The 24,125-nt window shown below is 44.4% G+C and overlaps 1 protein-coding gene across 1 annotated transcript in view; it reads right to left on the reverse strand.

Moving 5' to 3' along the window:
* Positions 1 to 227: 227 nt before the first annotated feature.
* Positions 228 to 24,125, reverse strand: part of GLP2R (glucagon like peptide 2 receptor) — a 50,562-nt gene continuing 26,664 nt past the window's right edge. Inside the window, exons 7-13 of the mRNA XM_036452201.2 lie at positions 22,816 to 22,975; positions 21,796 to 21,856; positions 19,950 to 20,019; positions 18,374 to 18,462; positions 10,511 to 10,649; positions 2,149 to 2,190; positions 228 to 799 (exon numbers count right to left, since the gene is read on the reverse strand). Coding sequence (XP_036308094.1) covers positions 464 to 799; positions 2,149 to 2,190; positions 10,511 to 10,649; positions 18,374 to 18,462; positions 19,950 to 20,019; positions 21,796 to 21,856; positions 22,816 to 22,975 — 897 coding nt within the window. The 3' untranslated portion in view covers positions 228 to 463. The remainder of the gene's footprint in view (positions 800 to 2,148; positions 2,191 to 10,510; positions 10,650 to 18,373; positions 18,463 to 19,949; positions 20,020 to 21,795; positions 21,857 to 22,815; positions 22,976 to 24,125) is intronic.

Consider the following 24,125-nt stretch of genomic DNA (forward strand, 5'->3'; position numbering starts at 1 on the left):
TTCTGCACACGGGGCTTGCATCGGAGTCATCCGTGATGCTCGCTACACAACTCCCATCCCTGGTCATCGCTCCAGACATACTCTCTGAGAATCGGCCGGGAGCCCAACTCTGCAGGTAAAACACTTCCCAGGTAGTCCTCATACACCCAGACCCAGCCTCAGAGGGAAACCTTCTTCCATTGAGGGACAAAGGAAGAGATACTGGCTGCCCCCTCTTTCACAGAAGACCTGTCTCTGTATCTTGGGGCTCCATTCCCTTGAATTTAGGGCCACCCCAGAGGCTGGTGGCCATTCTGGAAAATTCGCCAGTGGAGGTTAGTAGATGACAGTGGCAGACAGAAGCAGTGATAGTTTGCACAACCTCATCGGAGCATGTAGAGCCTCGAGACAGACTTCATGTCAAAGTGGATCCTGTGCGGGGAAGAGTGGTGAGGCACCCACAGCACCTGTCTTGGCAGCCCGCCTACATCTCACTCTCCTCCAGAATCTCCTCCATGGTGTGGGCCTGGGTGAAGTCCCCCTCGCTGCTCTCAGACAGGCTGCGGCCCCAGCGCCAGGCGGTGTGGCCCCCATGGGACCTGGTGTCCAGCTCCCCCAGGCCCTGCATGGTCAGTGGCAGGGGCTGCCCACTGCCAGGCGAGGATTGTGACTTCTGCAGCGCCCTGGCACTGTCTCCCTTGGAGAGCTTCTTGGGGCACTTCCCCAGGAATCGGAAGTTCTTCTCCATGCCCCAGGCTCTGCAGCCCGAGTGGTGGGCCAGCAGGAAGCGGCCCCAGTGCCTCCGCAGCTCGGCCTTCACCTGCCGGGCGAGAAGAGGGTAGCGTTATTATCTCAGAGTCAATGGGTCTTGGGTCCACTCACCAAATATGAATGAGAGGCTAACTCTGTGCCACCCTTGGCAAACGTATCTGACTGGGGGAGGTGAACAAAGAGAGTACACAAATGCCCGTGAGCCTTACACTTGGCAGTGACACTGTGAGTCCATTAAACAGGACCATGGGGAGGAGACAGACATTTGGGATAAGGTTGAACAGAAATGAAAAGAAAAAGACTACCCAGAGACAAGGAAGCATAGATCAGACTGTCAAACCTCAGAGGGAAGGTAGGGGAAGGTGGGGATAAGGGGGAGAGATGAACCAAAGGACTTATGTGCATGCATATGGGCCTAATCAGTGGTCATGAACAACAGGAGGGGAGGGGCATGCATGGGGAGGGGCTTGGGATGGGAATGGGGGGATGAAGACAATTATGTGATACCTTAATCAATAAAGAAATTTTTTTTTAAAAGAAAGAAAAGGAAAGGACTGTGCCAAGGTGGCATTTGAGGCCCACCTGATGGAAGAAGATACAGAGGAAACGGCCATGAGCAAGGTGGAGAAGGGTTTGCTAACAAGAAGCTTATGCTCCAGTGGGAGGAGACAGAAATGAACATTTAAACCTGGAAAGATAAAAGGGGACTGGAAATACACAAGTTCTACTTGAGAACTAACTGTTCAGGAGAAACTGGTCTGGCCTCTGCCCCTGTCCCTTTCAAGCCTCTTTCCAGAGGAGCAGAGAGCTGGTTGGGGAAATGCAATAATCTATAATGATAAAAGTATAATGTGCAACAGCGGAATGACCATCCAGATGAAGCTGAGGCTGCGAAGGCCTACTCTTGCATGAATTTTGTACATCAAGCCTCTAGTATTAATAATAAAAAACATCATAGTTATAAGGTTTTGGGCCTTTTCCGTGAGCATGGCATGCCCAGGGCAACATAAGAGGGTAGGGACAGTTATTTCCACTTTACAAATGAGGAAACTGAGGTTCAAAAAGCCACAGTAAGCTAACTAACTCAAAGCTCCTAAGTGGGTGAGTGATGGCTTGAGCCCAGATTTTTGGACTCCCAAGTTCAGGCCTGTTTCCTCTATCACACTAACACTTCTAGCAGGGCCAAGGTTGTGCTCTGAGCTTCCTTACACTCGTCCCATCCCTTTTCCCATTTCTCTGAGCTGCCCCTGCTCTCACCCCTGGAACTCACGGTACAGGTATGTCCCATTGCCTGATGGTCACTCCCCATGGCACCATCACAACAACAGGAAACCCTGGGGGCAGGAGGATGCCAGCCCAGCCTCACAGGCAACTAGGACGGCAGTACGGAAAACATACCTCTCCATTGACAAAGCAATACTGCAAGGCCACAAGTAGTCCCTGGAGTGAAAAGAAGAGGTGGTGAGAGCTCTGATTTAGTAGAAGATGTGTCTGAGTTACTGGGCAAGTCCAAAGGCCTGCCCTAGTCCTAGTAGTCCCTGGAGTGAAAAGAAGAGGTGGTGAGTGCTCTGATTTGGTAGAAGATGTGTCTGAGTTACTAGGCAAGTCCAAAGGCCTGCCCTAGTCCTAGTAGTCCCCAGAGGAGGCAGGCGACTACACTGCTCACACTAACTAGAGTTAGTCATACGGTTAACTTGGATTTCCATCAAGTCTCTTCTTTCTTTGACACCCACCGTGTATATCAGCCTACATGTTTGCTTAGGTGCTCCTAGGTCAATGATGATTAAGTCCCAAAGACCCTATATCATTCATTCAACTATGCAAATACTGTGCCAGGCCAGTGTCCATTTCTATTTGTCCACAGTAGGCATCAGCTATTTTTTTTCCCCTTCACTTGAATTCTTTCTTTTTTTTTTCTTTTTTAACATATTTTATTGGTTTTTTTTTACAGAGAGGAAGGGAGAGGGATAGAGAGTTAGAAACATCCATGAGAGAGAATCATCGATCAGCTGCCTTTTGCACACCCCCTATTGGGGATGTGTCTGCAACCAAGGTACACATCCTTGACCAGAATCGAACCTGGGACCTTTCAGTTTGCAGGCCGATGCTCTATCCACAGCCAAACCGGTTTCGGCGAATTCTTTCCTTTTTGAAACTGTCCCTCCCCTACTTCCTAGGCTTCTGTCAGGGTCAATCATGGGGTCCCCATGTTCTAGGATGACCATCACCACAATATAACCAGCCCAAATGGTCATGTGACCCAAGCGAAGCCAATCTGAGTTCTTCTCACTGGGAAAGAAGAGAGAGTTGTACTCTCTTCCTAGATTTACCAGCTTTATAGTCATAGCTTTATATTTCTGGGCATCTTGCCAGCCACATGGTTAAACCCCATCTGAGAATGATGCCAACAGAGAAAAAAAAAAAAAAGCAGAGGCTGGAGATGGTGGAAGACAGAATTCTGATATTGTCTGAGTATCTGGCTCAGCTATGCCTGATTCTGACACTGTTATTTATGTGAGACAGTAAATAGCCCTTTCTCTTGTCAAAATATTTCTATTGAAGAGATAGATAATGTGACACCAGTGGTTTCTCATCCCACTTAGGTTAAAATAAAATGTAACCACAGAAGGCAAGAAGGTGATCTGGGCTGTGTCTGTGTTACTGGCTTCTTGGATCACGCTTCCCCTGAGCCACTATATTCCAGCCACGAAGCCTTCCCCATGCATCGCAAGCTCATGTTTCATCATCTGTTTCTGTATAACTTAGTGCAGGGGTGGGGAATGTCCAGGCCGAAGGCTATATCTTGGTCTGGCACTGCCCAGGCAATCATAGGCAAGGCTTGAAATTCAATAAATCTAGGAGCTTTTTTTTATAGCAACATAACTGATAATTTTGTCTGGCCCTCCAATGATGTTACCAATATCCAAGTGGCTTTGGCAGAAAAAAAAAGTTCCCCATCCCTGACTTAATGAATCAAAACAATAAAGATGTATCAGCTCACATACTTTCTACGGGCCAAGACTCTGGCAGTGGCTTAGCTGGGTAGTCTGGCTCAGGGTCATTTTTCAGGTTGTCATGCAGAGGCTGGTTGGAACTTCAGTCCTCTGAAGGCTTGGCTTGCTTCCACGATGGCTCACATGCCTGGTAAGTTGTTGGTAGGAGGCCTCAACGTCTTTCCAGAGAGCGACTTGATTGTCCTCATGACATGGCAGCAGGCTTCCCATGAAGGTGCAATTCAAGATGGCAAGGCAGAAGCCACAGTCCTTCATGCCTACATTACTTCAATGGTGACACAGGTAAACCTCATTCAGCGTGCGAGAGGGCTACACAGAGCCTCCAGCACCAGGACATGAAGATTTTGGGGCGCCATATTGGAGACCAGCTACCACCACCGAGTTCTTCCTCAGGTCCCTTCAGGTGACCAGATCATCCCGCTTTTGGTGGGACAGTCCAGATTTTTAACAATGTTTCCCGTGTCCTGCGGAGTTTTAAAAAAGTACCGATTTTTGGAAAGAATCTTTCCAATCTTTGCAAAAATTGGGACTTTTTTTACAACGCTGTGGGACACAGGAAAAATTGTTAAAAATTGCCAAAAGCAGGAAGATCTGGTCACCTTATCTTCACATTTTTGTTTTCAGAACCATTTTTCTTTCAAATCTCTGCCTAGCTTACTTCTCAACCTTCAGGTCTTGGCCCAAATATCACCTAAAAGAGAAATCTTTCCTAACCACTCAATTTTCCATGGCCATTCTATATTTTTCACAACACCAGAATTATACTATTTATTTGTCAATGTGATTATTATTATGATTATTATTGTCTGTCCTTATTCCCCGCCCCTCCAAACAAGACTAGCATCCTTACCTACTCTTCTCACTGCCAGATCCCCACCACTTAAAACAAATGCCTGGCACATGATAGGAGCTCACCAACATTGAATAAGTGAATGACTGAATGAGTGAATGAATGAATGAATGAATGAATGGGTTGGGTTTCTATAACTTACAACTAAGAGCCTTGCCCTGTACATTGTTGTACCATTTGTAAATTATGACAGGACCATTTCTTTCTGTCATCTTCCTTGTTGTTTAGAATTGTGCACAGCAGGATCCCAATGAAAGCAATAGGCATTTTCAATGATAAAGAGTTTGTGGAGGGGAAGTTTCAATAAAGGGATCATCTCTTGATGTTGAAAATTTTTTTCTGGTTCACTGCTTAATTACCAGAGGTTTGCAATCAAAGATGCTTGAGTTAATGTTTATTTCTACTATTTTTTCAGACTCCTGCAATTCCTGATTTGTCCAAGCCACATGTGATAACCTACATGCCATAGCTTTCCCTGCGACCTGCGGGTCTGTGGGGCCCAGGCTGTGTGTCTGACATATGAAGCTGGATATGCATACAAGACCCAATTACTTGAATGTTTACAGGAAGAATTCCATGAAATGCCAGAACTCACAAGGAAAAAAAACACATTCCAACATGAAGGTCATGGTACAAGCTGACTCTCCCATTTCTCTTAAGAATATTTCTTTCAACCCTGTTTCTGATAAGGGAAATTCAGTATACTGGTTTTTTAAAAATGATGAAATTGAAAAGGAATTATAAAATGTTTCCCTGGAAGAAGACTTTTATGCCTTTCCCCATGGAAGCCAGAAACCTAGCTGTCACAGCAATCAAATGCTCCGATTCTCCCCACCAGTGTGGGATTTCTGCCCTCTTATGTGGCCAGTCATTCCAAGGCTATCGCTCCTGAACAGGAGCATGGTGATACCAAGTAATCATTTCACACATGCAATCTCATTGGAGGTTCACAGGTGCCCTGTATCGTTGGCAGGACCAGTAGTATTTGCCTCTGGGCACATGATATCAGAAGGGTGGCTTAGCTCGTGCCAGAATTCTCCTAAACGAGTTAGCTAAAATAGGATTCCACATCACAAACACGTCTTTCATTCCCTCGGGTTCTTGATTCACTGTTTCAGGAACATCCTGGAGCCTGGTTAACTTTCATTCTAGATAAAGCAAATGAGAATGGATAGGTCCCAAGAGCATACATCACCACCATGTGGCACTCTCTCCAAAGATTCCTTGATGGAGGGAAGCTGGTGAAAGTCACTAGGCAATAAGGCCTTGGAAGAGTGAAAGACCCTCCAAAGCAGCAAGAAAAGGAAGCTGTTAGATCCCACGTTGATTCCTACTGATTCACTACAATACGAACTAGTATGTATGTATGCAGCCCTGCACCTGCCCACCCAGATTCTCACCTCTGCCTGGTGGGATGGAGGGGAACAGTGCAGGGGTATTCAGAAGGTGGGAGGCCTCTAACTACCCACAGGCCTTCCAAGTGCGGGTTTTGGCTCAGGCTGCAGAGCCACTCTGATTGCTCACATTCCTCAGTGTTGCGTGGTGGTGAGTAGAGGTCTCTGTGGCAGTAGAACCAAAGGGTCCAGGGTGGTAGTTGGTCTCCAGAGGTGGCCCCAACGATTCCTCCCCTCTCAGTAGGCATATGATCATCCTCCCATCAAGAGATGGACCTTATTTTTCCCTTAAATCTGGGATTAACTTGTGACTTTTTCTGCCATTACCATGTTGAAAAAAAATGATATTCTGGGGCTTCCGAGCCCATGCCTCAAGGTTGGAAGTTTCTTATTTCTCTCTCTCAAAACATTTGTTCTTGGGATGTTCTAAGGGTACAGCTGCCATGGTGGGAGATGCCCAAGTTACATGGAGAGGCCACACGGAGAACTGTGACTCTCTAATTGATAGCTTCAGCTCAGCGCAGCCAACAGCCCAGGTCAATGTCTAGTCGTGCGAATGAGCCATCTTGGATGTTCCAGCCCAATTGAGCCTTCAGATGTTTGCAGTCCCAGCCAAATATGACATGTATCAAAAGGACCATCCTGCCGAGTACAGATGGCCCAGCTCATGGAATCATTAAAGATAATAACATGATTACTGTTCTAAGCCTGGAAGTTTTATAGGAGTTCGTTGCATAGCAATAGATGATCCAAACATGCTCCTTTGCCAGGGGCATATGATAGGCTAGAATTCCTTCTCCGAAATCTGTCCCTTAGGGGGGAAAATGGCCACCAAATACTAATGATATAACAGCTGCAGATTCTTTTTTCTCATTTAGAATTACCCTTTGAAGAAGATTAAGCTCAAACAACATAGGAAACCCAAATTACTAAACCTTAGCTATTGAAATTTTCCAAAGGATTGACATAAATGAGTCATGGTTTCATGATGAAAAATAGTTATTGATTATTTTTTTCAGCTCAAAGCTACACAAAATTCAGCTCTAATGGGAGGGAAAAGAGCCATTGTCCAACTGCTCTGACCCCACCTCAGGCTCTGTCCTTTTGGCTTTTCATGAGAGTACAGTGGGCAGGCACACATCTCTACTCTGTCCACAGAATCGCAGCACCTCACCCTATTTGCTGGCACATCTTTAAGACTCTGATATAGGGAATTGGGTGTCTCCTGGTTCTGACCCTCAGGGGACCCTGAGGAGCATGATGACATAACAGTTACAAGCAAGCTCTTAACCTCCCTGCATACAAATCTCATATTTGCCACTTGTTAGTATTTGCAAGTTCTCCTCTGAGTCTGAGTTCCTTCATTTTGAAAACGGCATAATAATTTCTTTCTCACAAGATAATCTATATACAATGAGATTGAAAGTGTTTGGGAGTAAATGGATATTTTCAAGTGTGCCATTTTAATGCCTCTGCTGGCATTCTTATTTTCCTAGTGTTTGTACCAAAGATTACAACATGCATCTTAACTTATCATAATCTATTTCATATTGATACAATTCTGGCAAAATAAAAAACTTTCCTCCAATATAGCTACATTTCCTCCTTGTTCTTTTGTGCTCCTATTGTGGTAATATATTAGATCTTTATACAATACAATTTAAAACAATAATAGATTTGTAATTATTTTCTGCAATTTTATGCCTTTAAAATCAGCTCAATAAAAAAGAAAATATATATTTATATCTTTCACATTTACCTATGTGTTTACTTACTTCTTCTTATGGATTTGCATTATTGACTAATGCCATTTTCTTCCAGCCTGACAGACTTCCCTTAGTACTTCCCTTAAGGAGAGTTTGCTGGCAATAAATTATTTTAGAATTTATTTATTACTTTATTTTACCTTAAATTTGAAACATAATTTTTCTAAATATAGAATCTTTGATTAAATTCTTTTTCATGCAGCATTTTAATTATATCATATTACTTCTTTCTGGCCTCCATTGTTTCTGATCATAGTCAGCTGTAATTGTATTGTTGGTTTCCATATACAATGAGTCATTTTTCTCTTGTTTTTGTTTTGTTAACCCTCACCCAAGGATATTTATTTCTATTGCTTTTTTAGAGAGATTAGAAGAAAGGAGAGAGAGAGAGAGAGAGAGAGAGAGAGAGAGAGAGAGAGACAGACAGACAGACAGACAGACATGGATGTGAGATATACACATCAACTGGTTGCCTCACACTTGCTCCCCATCTTGAAACCCAGGTACCTGCCCTTGACTGACAATCAAGCCCAGAACCCTTTGGTATGAAGACAGATGCTCCAACCACTTAGAAACACTGGCCAGGGTTCTCTTGTTACTTTCAGGATTTTTTCTTTGTACTTGGCTTCCAAAAGTTTAACTATAATGTTTCTAGATGTGAATCTCTTTGCTTTATCTAGTTGAAGCTCGTTGAGTTTCCTGGATGCCTAGATTAATGTTTTTCATCAGATTTGGGAAGTTTTCAACCATTTTTTTCTCCAAATGATTTTCTACTTTTTCTTCTCTCCCTTCTCCTTCTGAGACTCCACTATGTGTATGTTGATTTTCTTGATGACATTCCATAGATATCTGAAGCTCTATTATTTTTCTTCATTCTTTTTGTTTGTTTGCTTCTCAGACTGGATGATTATAACTGAACTTTCTTCAAGCTCAATGATGGTTTGTTTTACCACCTTAATCTGATACTGAGTCTCTCTACCCTACCTAGAATCACAGCCTCAGGCTGTGACATTTTTTTCCTTGTTCCTTTGCCAATAAGACCATTACTGTATCTGACAACGCCCAGAAGTATGGGCTTGTTATGCTCACTGATCTATATTAAGTCAGCCCCTTTCTTCAGAGAAGCTGATAGCTTCACTAGAATTTTCTCATTGATGGAAGAAGGGTTGGAGGACAAGAACAGTCTCAGGAAAACAACAACATAGATTCCCATTGCTCTTACTCGAGCGAGTTCAGTAATTCTTCTTGAATAAACTCTTCTCAGTCTTTAGTATGCCTTTGTTGATTTTCAGGCTCCTGAAGTGGATGTTGTTGACAATTGTGTCCAATATTATATTTGCTTCTTGCAGATAGGACTTGCTGAGCTCCTTTCTTATCCATTCTGAAAAATCCTGCTTCTATGCAAGCATTTTGAGATTATACTGTACAGAACCTTCTGTGTGTCCACACTATTTGTGGTAGTCTTTTGCATTAGTGGCCTTTGCTAATGAGCCATGCCTCCCAGTTTTCATGGCATGTGTAGTCTTCTCCCCTTCAGGCCAGGTTGGGTCTATGACTTGCTTTAAGTAGTAGAAGCATTACTAGTATCCCTATGTGACTTCCAGGCCCAGGCACTTAGAAGGCCTGAAAGCTCCTGCTTTGGGGCCCTTGCGAGCCCTGAACTGCATGTAGAAGTTAGCTGTCCTGATAGAGAAACCATGGAGAGAGGACAGGCAACAAGTGCAAGCCGTTAAGACTGTATGGGGCCAAAACCAGTTTGGCTTGTGGACTGAAGGGTCCCAGGTTCGATTCTGTTCAAGGGCATGTACCTTGGTTGTGGGCACATCCCCAGTAGGATGTTTCTCTCTCATTGATGTTTCTAGCTCTCTATCACTCTCCCTTCCTCTCTGTAAAAAGTCAATAAAATATATGTTTTAAAAAAAAATTTAAAAGATGGTATGGGACTGAGAGATGTAGTTGGCAGTGAGAAATGAAGCCCCAGAAACTTCACCCAAATAAAGCCGCTCTGGCCAGCCCTAGCTATTCGAGCCTTTCCAGCTTAGGTACCAGACATCTGAGTGGAAAAGATATCTTAGAAGTTCTAACCCCAGCAGGCATCACGTGGATCAGAGATGAACCATCCTTGTTTTGTCCTACCTGGATTTCAGACCCCAGAATCATGAGAATAATAATTACTGGCATTTCAAACTGCTGAGTAATGGGTAACAATTCAAGCAATGAGTGATTAAAACACCCAGGTAACTTAACCACAGCTGGCCTCTGCTTTCTCATTTCAGCCCCCACACATCTGTCAAGGTTCAAGAGCCTCCTGGTCTCAACGCATTAGTCCCTACCTAACTGTGTGTGTGTGTGTGTGTGTGTGTGTGTGCTGAGTACATCACCTGAAGTATACACAACCATTTTGTACAATGCTCTGCAGAGGACCCAGCAAAAATATCCACTTAATAAAAGGTTTCACGTTGACACTCACAGTTAATATGATCATGAGTCACACCAACTATTACATCCCAGGAAGCAGGCCACTTTTCCCTTCTTAGTCACCACATCATGCTGGCAGGATCAAGGCAACACTTTCATCTACATACCCTTCTATGACCAAAGGCCCTCACTGATAAAGCCTGCTGATTCCAGAACTTTCATTTCCACCTGTGGGCTTTCTCTATTTTGAGTCTGTTTGGATCAAGGGCGTTTTGTTTTCTTCAAAGCCAAGGCATCCTGGTTCAGACGCCTACTTACATGGAAGGAGCTCAGAGTCAACTGGATGAAGAGGCGTACAAGTTTTGAAAATCCTTGAACTTGATCATCAGTGACAAAAGAGAAAAGAATCTCGTGAACACCCAACAAAGGGATGAGAACCAGCGTTGATTTTGCCAATCTGCAACGACAACCAAACAACTACCATGAGGGCCACATTGGGGACAGGCGACATTTCCTGCTCTTCTGGGCATGCCTGTATTGTATTATAGCTGTTATCATTAAGAAACAGTTGATTTTCCAGTATGTTTTCTTGGCTACACTTGAATGCCTTAAGGGCCAATGTGGTCTTGTTCCTAGGCACATCTGAACACCTGGCTCATGGCAGATGCTCAGAAAAGATGAATTGAATGAATGAATGAATTAATTAATTCCCCTATAATTAGATTATGACACACATACAGACATATCTACATTTTGCCTGATGGGTAGATTTCCATGCTCATAGCTATAACCCTGGGCCCTACACCTCTACTAGCTTTGACAAATGTCCTATTACCTGGCTAGCTGGTGCCTCTGTCTCTTTCTCTATTCAGGACTTCCGATGTCAGTGCTTTCCTGAGCCTGAGAAGGAAAAAAAAACACTTGCCCAGGGTCACAGAGCCACTAAGTCCAAATACCTGCCTGGAAGCAGGGCTGCTTCTGATTTCATACTCAGGCCCTGAACACCCCACCCAGCTCCACCCCAGCCATCACGCTGCCCTGAACCCCTGGGAATGAGAAACTGATCCTCCTCGTAAAAAGTGCTGTGTGGAAGCTCCCTGTTATATAAACCATACACAAAAAAACACAAACATTCCTTTGTACCACCCACATGCAAAGTGCACAGCTGGGGCCCAACCTTCCACTTCATATACCGATGCTTCCCAAACACGGCTACTGGACTATTAGAATTCCTTACGGAGTTACGTCTACACAGACACATCTTCCTGGTCCCAGGGACGAGGCTCTGAAGCAAGACCTCTGGAGTCTGGGTCCCGGGAATGTGAATTTTTAAGAAGCCATCTTTGGAAATAACTGCTCTTTACCACTGAGCCGCTTCTTGTTGTAAAGCTAACTACATTAGCATGGGATTCCTATACAGGGCCCAAACAAAGCTACTGTTTTATACATAATTGGGGGCAAAGAGCTCATTTGTAATGATTTCTTTTAGCCCAACTCCCTTTCTTAAATGTCTAGACTAGGAGATTTCCTCAAGCCCCATGGAATTAAAGATGTAGGACCATGGAGGGTCAGCAGCAGCTAATGGGCAGTGTCTTCCAGAAGCTGTATCTCTGTCCAAGAGAGAACAGTGCTCACCATGAATCCTGTGTCTCTGGGGGCCGTTCCAATGCAATGTCATCAAGGAAATAAAACCGCCCTAAAAGCACCCAAAGCCAGTACGAGCGGAGCAGGAGTCACCCAGAAAGAGGGACTCCACCCAGGCGCCTGGACTACGTGTCCCTCGGGTTTGACTGTCAAGGAGCAGCCAAGGAGTGGGAGTCTGAGATCCGGGCCTGGTTACCTGGTTGGCCTGTGCCACGGTCACATACTCTGCTCCCCTCAGATCTGCCCATGCAGCACGCACTTAGCTAAGCAGCAGGGAGGTCTCCCACGGAGAGACCATTTCAAGAGTTTGTTGTTGTTGTTTTTTCCGAAACCGGTTTGGCTCAATGGATAGAGTGTCGGCTTGGGGACTGAAGGGTCCCGGGATCGATTCCGGTCAAGGGCATTTACCTTGGTTGCGGGCATATCCCTAGTACGGGGTGTGCAAGAGGCAGCTGATCAATGACTCTCATCGATGTTTCTAACTCTCTCTCTCCCTTCCTCTCTGTACAAAATCAATAAAATAAAAAATAAAAAAAGAACATTAACTCTTTGTTACAAGTATCACAAATATTAAAAATAAAATATGCATTATATGCATATATTTAAAAAAAAAAAAAAAAGAGGTTTTTTTATTGTTGTTTTGAATTTCCAAGAGTGCTTTAAAACCCTTTAGCTCGGAGGTTGCACAGTGGCAACATGAGCTATAGGAAGTGATTTTTGTTGCTGAAGCCACCTTTCATTGATAAGGAGGCTTTAAGCAATGATGTCCAGATTTCCAGCTTCTGAAAAAAAAATGGGGTGATCAGGCCCAAATGCCTGCTTGGCAATCGTCAGCTACAGCCTGGTGGTGGCTGTCTCTCTTAGAGGGAACATGCTTACCAACCCCCAACCTGCCTGCAGGGCCCTCGCAAGCATCTGAATTTGCAACAGGTTTGCTCTGGGTTACATTACCCTGGGACCCCAGTCTTACCATCAACTTATTCTTAGGAGCTTGCTAGGACATTATGGGTTTTTTTGTATCTTTATTGTTGAAAGTATCCTTAATCTTTATTGTTGAGGAAAACCCCTCTTTTTCCCCATTAAGCCCCTCCACCCAGTCCCCACCCCAGCATTGTATTTTAAATAAGGTGACCAGGAGTCCTGCTTTTGGCGGGATAGTCCCGATTTTTAACAATTTGTCCTGCGTCTTGCGGCATTTTAAAAAAGGCCCGATTATCTTTCCAAAGATCAGGAGTTTTTTAAAACGCCCCGGGACGCAGGACAAATTGTTAAAAATCGGAATTGTCCTGCCAAAAGCGGGACATCTGGTCACCTTAATTTTAAATAAACTTTTTATCTCAGAATAATTCTGCACATGTAGAAAAGTAGCTAAGGTGGTGCAGAAAGTTCCCAGATACCCTTCACTCTGTGTCCCCTAATGTTCAAATCTCACAGAAATCACATACATTTGTCAAAACTGAGAAACCCACCATGGCATGGGACTGATAACTATGGTCCAAACTTTACCAGAATTTCAGCAGTTTTTCTACTAGTGTTCTTTTCACAACCAGGATCCAATCTGAGACCCCACATTTAGCATGGGATGGTTTCTAAAGAATGACCACCTTTTATAAAGTTCTGGGGTGTTTTAGTAACCCCCACTTCTTGAGATGGGTGTCACCTCACCTCATCTAACTTCTCCTTAGGCAAAGTACTATTTGTGTTCCTGTTCAGATAAAAATTCATAAATATTTATTGCAGTTTACTCTTAGGAACTGGGTTTATGCTTATTTTCCAAATTTATTCATTTGTTTATTTAAATTACTTATTTTTCCCTGGCCAGTGTGGCTCAGTTGGTTGGGTGTCGTCCTGTGCACTGAAAGGTTGCAGGTTCAATTCTGGTCAGGACACATGACTTCTCTAAAAATCAATTTAAAATCTTTAAAAACAACCACACCAAATGGATAAGTTTATTGCATTCATCTAACTATTTAATAAATATTTACAGTGGGGAAGGAGGAGGTAGGGTCAAAGGCAGTAGAGTATCTGGGGCCTGGGTTCAAATCCCGCAGGGACAGTAACTAAGGCCTAGGTTCAAATCCCAACAATACCAATTGCTAGCAGTGTGGCCTTGGGCAAATTATTTAACCTTTTTATTGGTAAAAATGAGAACTGTACAAATAATAATAATACAATATAAAATATTGAAATAAAAATAAAATATTACTAATAATAATAACTGGAAATGTCATCATAAGGATTAACCCTCAGAATAAATGGTATTATCTACATAATGAAAGGTCACTAAAATTTAGCTATCCTTATATTTAAAAGACCTCAAGTTGCTTACAACTTCAATGACTTTGATCCATTTTACTTTCACTTGTGATATTTTTCATCTTTGCCCACCAGAAAGTTCTTTCAGAAAGGGCTCTGGGGTTTAGCATGCTAAATGATTCTCCTTTGTGAATCCATTAAGCGCTCTGCCCACCCATCACATGGATGGTTAAGACGATTTATCTGGAGGAAGTGAGCCACCGCCATGCTAGAACCACCAAGAACAGAGATCGCCGACCACGCAGAGATCTGTGGGTGTCTGTGGGCCTCCCAGGGCCTTGCTCGCCCACAGGCAGGGCTCAGCTGCCCCTTCCAGCCCAGGCTGAGGAGCTGGTTACAGTTGCCTCCACGTGAGGAGCAGAAGCCTAGAAATGAGGGCTGGGCCTACAGAAGGTTCTCCAGGTCCTAGCAGCTTACCTCTTTGGCAAGGTTTAAGTGTGTTTAGTTTAAACTTTCCTAAAATAGACTCCTGGAGGGGAATCAGTTCTTGAGAGCGACTTCCTAAAAGTTCTCCAAATCTGGGAAAGTTGGAGGTAGAACTGTTCCTACCGGAGTTTGTACAAAAATGCACGAGGCCCTTTCACCCCCCTTCTCCTTACCCTAGCAGAGGGCTCTCAGAGAAAACAAACATGGAGGAGTGTGTTGGGGAGAAGCTTCCAGCGTGGAAGAGGCAGTATGAGATGGCCCATGATGTGACCGGAAGCAGCCCTCTCAGAACTTGGAAATGAGAGGGTTAGCACTGCTTGGAGAGAAAAGTGGGCAAGCGTGATCATCACTGCTGTAGGATTCACCAGCCCAGGGCGAAAGCTAAGGTGGCCTGGGTGTGTCCTGAAAGATAGGGCCCTGACATTTTGCTAATGAATAAGCACAAGCTGATCAATTCCGTTGAACTCTGCAATTGAAAGTCAGTAAACAGAAAGCAGATGGCCAACCCAAATGGCAGGAAATATTACAGAAAAGCAGGAGGTCTTCTTTGGAGGAGGGAGCCTCCCTCTCACCAGGTAGGTAGGATCACAGGACAGGGTTGGATTCTCGGGCCACCATCAAGGATCCCTCATCACCAATTACTCTACTTGGATGACGTGATCACCAATAATGTTCTAGTGACCGCGCTGTGTTTCTGGATCTTCTGGTGTCAACTTTGCAAAAACTGGGGGCATTAGAAGGAGTCTCCACCCCACTCCCACCTTCCACAGTCTCTATGAATAAATAGTTGTATAGTCTTACTGATGCCCTTTGTTGAGTTCAGGGGGCATCAGTCAGCCTTGCACAGTCTCAGCCACTCGGGCACACTCATCGGTCCCCAGTACAGTCCCAGGTGGTGGCAAACTTGCCAAGATGAAGTGTCTCATCCTGGGAGGCCTCCAGGTAGGCACAAACACATGTTTCTCTTTTCAAGCTTTTTTCCTCATACAAGAGTGGGGGAAAGGGAAAAGAAGTTTCCAGACTCCCAGTGTGAGTCAGGCACAGTTACTCTTTCTCTCCCCCAAATAGCCAGTCCTAAATCACTGCTTAGCCATCAGAGCCTCCCCAGTGTCTTTATTTACACTTCTCTCCATCCTTGGCTCCCAATGGGGTGACACACTCCAGTGCTGTGCAAGGTGGTCTATTTGGTGTTAGAAGAAAATATAATTAAAGAAGGTAGTAGAAATTCTATGTATATTAATGTTTACCCATTCTTAATCAATTTCTATTTTTTGGTTTATGTTATAATGTATATAACAGATCCACAGGCCGTATTAATAGATGATGAAGGTCATGCTCACAATTTCTGTACTAATAGAGATGCATGATCAGAAAAGTCTGGAAACTATTATCTTGGATAACTCCAAGGGAGACCTTGGAAAGAGTTATCAAGGCTGCTGAGAAACACATTTGCCATGGTTTGACAAAACATTTCCGGACCTGGTTTTGCTAGAGCTGTGGTCAGCAAACTACAGCTTATGAGCCACATGTGGCTCTTTGACCCCTTGAGTGTGGCTCTTCCACAAAATATCTCTGCCTGGGTGAGTCTATTTTGATGAAGTGGCGTTAGAAGAAGTTTAAGTTTAAAAAACTTGGCTCTCAAAAGAAATGTCAATCGTTATTCTGTTGATATTTGGCTCTGTTGACAAATGAGTTTGCTGACCATGGCCTTACAGCATCTAATATGGTGCCCCCCCTCTGGGTGTGTATCAGACTCTCCTGGAGAAGTCGACTGTGAAAAGCCCAATGATGGGACTCCACCCGTCACTCTCTGAGTCAGACTCTCAGGGGAGGCTCACCAGCCTGTTTTTCCGGCCAAGTGTCAGAAGATGCTTGGGAGCGGCCCGGATGGAAAGCTATTGGAAGGACTTCTCTAGGCCTGGAGCACGGAGACCAAGTGGTACATGGTGGGCTTTGGGGGCACAAAGTGACAGGGTTTAGGCAATCGGCCTTTGTGGAAAGTCTTCAGGGAATGCTGTCCTCGGTGGGATTTCCAGGGTGTTCATGAGAGAACTGGTCCCCCTGAATGGACCCGCACAGGGAAGACTAGAGCAGCTCTGCTCTTGGCCTGGGGCCTCCCCCCTCAGAGGGTGGTAAGAGAGGCTGGGCCTTGGGAAAAGAGCCAAAGCAACTGTCAGCCACTTGGAGGCTCGATCAGAGGCACCAAGAAAGACAGTGAGGCTCTGTGTGGTCCAAGCCAGCACAAGTGGCCCAGGGCTAGGGTGTTTGCTAAATAGTTGGGCCAACTACAGTGTATTATTTGCCCAGCCCTGAACCATGTGGTTTATTCCTCTGACCTCCTGGAGGTAGGTAGGATCCGGGGTTTGAATCCTGGGCAAATACCACTCACCACATCTAATTGGACTGGAACACCTGTGTCTATGGCCTCCTTTATCCTCACAACGAGGAGGAGGTGGGTCTGGTGTGGACTCTCACTTTACACACCAGAAAACAGGCCCAGAAAGGCCAGGTGGCTTGCCCAAGGTCAGTTGGTGAGTCTGAGATCATGGCCAGCATCAGCCCTCTTGACTCGAGTTCCACACCAACGTCCCAGTCCTTGGCAAGTTAGTGTGTGCTCCTGCTGTCAGGGTCCACATCGCCTTTCCCTTTCGTTCCCAGCACAGTTTCAGACACATTGGAGGCATTCATTAACTGTTTGTCAGATAAATGGAAAAACTACCTGCCCACACACCTGAGTTAGGCCCCCTTTTTGGCCTTAGGAGAGTGAGAAACAGAGCTATAGCCATCCTGACTCACACCCCCACCTCTGTCCTACCATGCGGACTAGAATCCCTACTCTGACTTACTTTTCTAATTTAAAACAGTCCTTTCGCAAGAGCCCTGCTGAAGTGGACAAGTCTCATAGACAGTAAAGAGTAACTGGAAAAGGAAAGAGAGATCTTGTTATGCCACTTATTCATCCATCCATCCATTCATTCATTCATTTGTATCTCCTGCAATGCAGTTCTCAGTACCTGTGATCTTACTTGCTGCGAACTGGGACTACTGTCATGGTGGAAAGCAGAAGGGACACAGCAAAGGCAAGTCACAAAGGAAGAGTGATTGTGTGCTGAATGTATTTCCTTGGACTTCAAACATTTGTGGTCTTCTATCCCAAGGTTTCAACAATGCCCAATTACTCTCTTCTGAGTTATGAACAGGTGTTTTATTCTGTGACCTCAAATCCCTCCCAAAGATAGGTGACTAACTTCCCTTCACGTGGCTCTTTCCTTTCCCTTAAAGCAGCCATTCTGAGGAGCATTTCAACAGTTTCCTACTAGGGGGAAGTGTGTGCCCATGACAACTCACCACTTACTTCATTTTCATGGGGCCAGAAAGTCCTCACCATTGGCAAAGCCCTACAGGATCCCATGACTCCTTTCTCAGAGGGGTTTTCCCTAGAAGCCTTAGGACAGTGGTCGGCAAACTCATTAGTCAACAGAACCAAATATCAACAGGACAACAATTGAAATTTTTTTTTGAGAGCCAAAATTTTTAAACTGAAACTTCTTCTAACGCCACTTCTTCAAAATAGACTCCTCCAGGCCATGATATTTTGTAGAAGAGCCACATTCAAAGGGCCAAAGAGCCGCATCTGGCTTGAGAGACGAAGTTTGCTGACCATGGCCTTAGGAGATAAACATACTCATTCCATCTCATAACTATTCCCTCCCACACCCCCCCAGACATTGGCCAGAACGGCCAGAGAGGTCAAAACAGTCTTAGACTACTGGATCCTGACCTCAGGCTACTCACCTGTATTTATAATCTTTGAAGCACATTTGATGGGCTTTGAGCTTAGAAATGAGAAGCTTGAGAATTTTCAGGAAGATGAAGAAATTGACCTTGGGAAAAAAGCAGACAAGGGTAAGTGACGGAGTCCAAGTGTCTATGAATACCGAGGTCACCCTGGGCCTGGCCATCAGATCCCTGTCCAGGTAAACTAGGGGCAACTTGGCAGTCAGCGGTCAGGTAGAAAGAGCTTGCAGAAAACCCCAACCTCCCTAAGGCCACCTCCACCAAAAGCCTGGGAAGGATCCTGAAAAGCCATTTTGTTTATTCTTCTGCCTCAGGAATGCCCACCACTACAGTCGTCCGAGAAAGGCAGATGGACACGTACATTATCATTATTAACTAATGATTATTGAGCCATGCCAGGCAGTGGCTAACTGTCCATGCGTTACTTTATTTAATCCTCACAATAACCCTCTGAGGAAGCCAAACTATGACATGACACAATGAGAAAACAGAGACACAGAGTGCAGTTTCCCAAGTTGCACAGCTAGTAAGAGACTGAGTAATTAAGTCTAGATTTCTCTGATTACAAACCTCCCTGCCCTTAACAAAAACTGCCACAGCCCCCTTCTGTAAAGAACTCCAGCAATAGTTGAGATCCTGTTGCTGCCACAGAATTCACTGGAAAGTACATGTTCTCCACTATCTAGACTACTTTCCACAACTGCATGAACTAGGAAAAGTCAGCTCTTCATTATCAGCCTTGGTAGAAACTTTTTAAAATAGGTTTATAAAATTGTTGACGCCTCTCCCACCAAGAGGCTGAGCCTAATGTCCCCTTTCCTCTGAACTGTGAGCTAGATTTTGTTATTTGCATCTAAACAAACAAAAACAAAAAATGTGGTGGAAATGATGCCCTGTGTCTTCTAAGGCTAGGTCCTCAAAAGGATGGCTTCCATCTGGTATCTGTCTATTTAACCACATTCTCTCTCTCTCCCTCCCTCTCTCTCTCTCTCTCTCTCTCTCTCTCTCTCTCTCTCTCTCTCTCTCTTCCCCTCCCCCATCTAAGAGAGCTTTAGGACTCTGGGCCAAGCATTCCTTCCCCAGCCCCCAAATCCTGGGCCACATGGAATACAGGCTCTTCCCCCTCAGGGTCTCACAGAAGCAGCATCTCCTGACTCTAACGCCCATCACAGTTTTGGGTCAATAGTGATTCTTTGTTTTCCTCCCTAAAAGAAACTTCCTGAGTGCCCCCTCCCTCCTACTATTGGTGTTAAAACCCAAGGCTATTCCTGGGCTTGCCCATGGCTGATACACCTGTATCTCCATCATAACTGTTTACCAAGGGCATGTCTGAAGACCCAGAGAGAAGGAGGCACGTATATAACCCTGAACTTAGGTCCTGAACCAGAAGACAGTGAAGTTGCTAATTTGTTCCTTTTCATTCAGCAGATCTTACTCACAGCTCAGCATCTCCTTCTCAAGGGATCTGGCCCAGGCTCTTTCTGAGCCAGAGAAATTGGTGGTGGGGAGGGGCATGGTCTTCCATAGCTGCTGAACTCAGAGGGGGGAAATGGGTAGATGGGATTGTTCTTACTGCTACACAAAGCAGCATGGGTCCTCGGATGATCCACCAGATTCCCTTATTTTCGTTGGTTACCCAGCATCTACAGCAAAGAGCAGACAGTAGAAGAAGACTTTAAATCGAGGTAAGGTTGAATGCAAAAGCTGCATGACCTGTGGAAAAAGGGTGCTCATACTCAAGACTCACCTTCAAGCCCATTCTCCTGAGAGGTGGAAGAGAAGAAGAGAGGACTCACATTCATTCCTATCAATACAGTAGTGTCGACTTTTCTAACCACTAAAGTGCTCCTCAATGCTAAACTTGTTGTATATCCTTCTACACCTGTCTTGTGGTCATAGAAATGTAAATTCTTAATTACATAAAGGACTTTTTGGTGGTGATTATTTGGAGAGAGAAAAAAGGATCACATGATAAGCATTATTCAGCAACAGCCTTAACAATGTGCTGTTGAGATTCAGCCCCAAGAAGTCAGAAGACATAGAATTAACATGTTTTCTCAGTAGTCTCATAATATTCCACAATATAGTCACAATTTATTCATTAATTCCTGTTTTGATGGATGTTTAGGGTCTTTTTGTTTAGTTTGGGTTTTTTGTTTTATTTTTTAAATTGAAATATAATTGCCATATTAACATTATATTAGTTTTAGGTGTATAACATGATGACTTACTATATAAATATAGTGAAACTAGAGGCCTGGTGCACAAATTCATGCACAGGTAGGGTCCCTGGCCTGGCCGGCAATCAGCCGCCAATCAGGGCCATCTCGCAGTCTCAATCAGGGCCAATGGGGGCTGGCCAGTTGAGAAGGGGCTGTGAGAGGTTGACCAGCAGGGAGGGACAGCAGGAGGACTCCAGGGCATGTCCAGCCCTCTCACCCAGATGCTGATCAGCCAGACCTCAGCAGCAAGCTAACCTACCAGTCAGAGCATCTGCCCTCTTGCACATCATAGTGACTGGTCAAGTAGTTGACCAAACGGTCAACAGAATGGTCAAACACTTAGCATATTAAGCTTTTATTATATAGGATTATCACCACAATAAGTCTAGTTAACATCCATCACCTCACATAGTTATAATTTTTTTTCTTTTAATGAAAACTTTTAAGACTCACTGTCTTAGCAAAATTCAAATACACAATAAAGTTATGTTAACTGTAGTCACCATGCTGTACATTACATCCACAGGACTTATTCATTTATAACCAGAATTTTGAATCTTTTGGACACTTTTATCCTTTCCACTTTGCTTTATTCCTCCCACTTTGAACTAGGATGCAATAACCATTCTTATACCTGTATGCTTAAATACTCAGGTCACTGATAAGATATGCAGCAAATTTTTGTGTTATTTTCTAATTTGTTCTAGCTAATTTTGTGCTAATTTGCAGGCATAACTTAATAAACTATAAGGAAAACCTTTGATTATTTTTATCTACATTCCTAATATACTTTATTTTTATTTTTTTCCTTTTTATTGAATTTATTGGGGTGACACTGGCTAGCAAAATTATACAGCTTTCAGGTGCACACAACACATCATTTGTACACTGTACTGTGTATTCACCACCCCAAGTCAAGTCTCCATCCATCACCATTTTCCCCTCTATACTGTCCTCCCCCTCCCCACTGGCAATCACCACACTGTTGTTCATGTGCATGAGTTTTTTCCCCTTTTCTTTTTCTTTTTGCCCAATCCCCCCACCATCGCTCCCACCCAGTCCCCCACTAGGTATATTTTAGATGGCCAAAATGGAAGGGGGTGCATGGTCTCTGGGGAAAATGGCATGTAGCCCCGTGTCTGGGCATATTTGGGAATTACTGGCTCAGGGAAGTGAGAAAACAGATGAATTGCCTACCCTGTGTTCTCCAGCTGCGCACGGGCAATACACCAGGGCACAACAAACAGCAGTGGGAAGGCTGGGGAGAGAACAGACGAGTGTAGTTAGTTACTGGTTGGCCAAACTTACCTGTATCTGCCCCAGTCTGATGGGCCAAGCACCGCTGGTTAACTCTGATAACAGCCCAAACATCGTAGTACGGTGGGATGCGAGGGCTATAGACCTAGCGTGGCACAGCTCGTCCATTGTTTCACTGTCAGCAAACCAGGAAGCAGAGAGGACAGACTTGTCTCAGGTCACAAAGCAGCTTGCAGTCAATTCAGAGACGGTAACCAAACTATTCTAAACTGAAGGCCAAGGCCATTTCCTCTGAATTCTGCAGTCTCAAATCCCCAGGTGCTATGGCAGCAGGGGTTCCAGGCCTCATCTTGAAAACTTAGCTGGTGTTATCATTTGTCTCCTTCCCCCCCCACCCCCACCCCCCAATTAATATGTTGAAGCCATAACCCCAAAGTAATAGCATAATATTTGGAGATGAGACCTTTGGAGGTAACTAAATTTGGAAGAGGTTGGGGAGGCAGGGATGTCATCATGATAGAATCAATTCTTTTGTAAGAAGAGCCCAGAGCTGTGTGCACTCTCTCGTGACCTCCCACCCCCCACCATGTGAAAACAGCAGGAAGGCAGCTGTCTGCAAGCCAGAAAGACGACCCTTACCAGAACTCAGTCATGCTGGCGCCCTGATTCCAAACATCCCGTCCCCCATAACTGTGAGAAGTAATTGTCCATCGTATAAACCACACAGTATATGGCATTTTGTTATGACATCCTGAGCAGACCAAGACAGTTGGGTCAGTAAAGGAGGAATGTCATGATGTACCAGTTTTTTGCAGGTGTGCGGTGTGTCTATTGGGTTTGTGTGTGAGTGTGCACTGTTTGCACTCTCCAGTTGAGTGTCTAACTCTGACCAAAGGCCCCATTGGGCTCCCATGATCCGAAGAGTTCCCAGAAAAAAAGGCCGGGGTCCACATCACTCACCCCAACCCACCAGCAGGTATGTGGGCCACAGCCGCCTCTCAGAAAGCACCGTGGGCTCCAGCAGCGTGCGGAGGTAGAGGCCTTCCACCAGGAGCCATGAGTAATTGGTGCCCACGAAGTAGTGCAGGAGGACCTGGGCCGAGCGGCAGGTGGCGGAAATCTGCAGAGGACAGAGCGCCCCCAGGTGGGCCCAGCTCCCCCAGGATCGGGACCACAGGAGGGTGGAGAGGGGCCTCTCTGAGCAGAACCCCTCTCTTTGCTCCCCACAGAGGTGACCACAGAGAGGTGACCACAATCTCAAAATGTGAAGGAATGTTTCCTGCAGGTTTCAAAGCCGAGCCTCTTCCTAGACACGTTAGACATTTTTAGACAAACAAAACCAGGGGAATCTCATCTGCAACTTCCCTAAAGGAAGCTAAAGGGTTTATTCTCTGATCTCAGTTCAATTAAGCTAGACATCAACAACCACAAAAAATCTGCCTATGATTGAAAATGAGGAAATAAGCTTCTAAATAACTCATGAATCAAAGGAGAAATGATAATAGAGACTAGAACCTACTTCTGGACTGAATGAAAGGAAACTACTGCATATCAAAATGTGTGCTCTGTAGCTAGTTCCACACTCAGAATGAAACGTGCAGCCTTAAATGCATTCATTAAATAAGCAAAAAGCTGAAAATCAATTACTTTAAATATTATGTCAGAAAAAGAACAGCATATAAACCTAACAAAAGTACATAGAAAAATAATAAAAATGGAAGTGGAAATTAATGAACTAGAGAACATAAAATTAAGAGAATCAACAATGCCCAAAATTCAGTTTTGGAAAAATCCAGTAAAACTGAGAAATTCCTGGCAAAGACAATAAAGGGGGCAGAGGAAGAGGGTGAAGCTACAAATGATCAATACGAGGAACGGAAAGAAGGAACACCACTATAGACGCAATAGACCTTTAAAAGATCTTAGGAAGCTATGGACAATATCATCCAATAAGTTTAAAACATTAGATGAAATTTCTAGAAAAACATAAATTTTTACCTTGTGACACCAGAAGAAATATAAAATGTAAACATGAGATATAATTAGTTTATAATTAAAAGCCTCTCAATAAACAAAACTCTGAGCCCACATGCTTCACTGGTGTAATCTATCACAAGTTTAAGGAAGAATAAGTCATCTAAAATCAACTCCTCCAGAGGACAGAGAAAGAGGGAACGGGTCCGATTTAAGGGATCAGCATAAATTTTATCCAAAAGCTTAACAAAGGCATTATAAGAAAAAACAATTACTCACGAATGTGGGTGAGAAAT

Source organism: Pipistrellus kuhlii, unplaced genomic scaffold (genome assembly GCF_014108245.1).
Source record: "Pipistrellus kuhlii isolate mPipKuh1 unplaced genomic scaffold, mPipKuh1.p scaffold_m20_p_23, whole genome shotgun sequence".
NCBI classification, from domain to species: Eukaryota; Metazoa; Chordata; class Mammalia; order Chiroptera; family Vespertilionidae; genus Pipistrellus; species Pipistrellus kuhlii.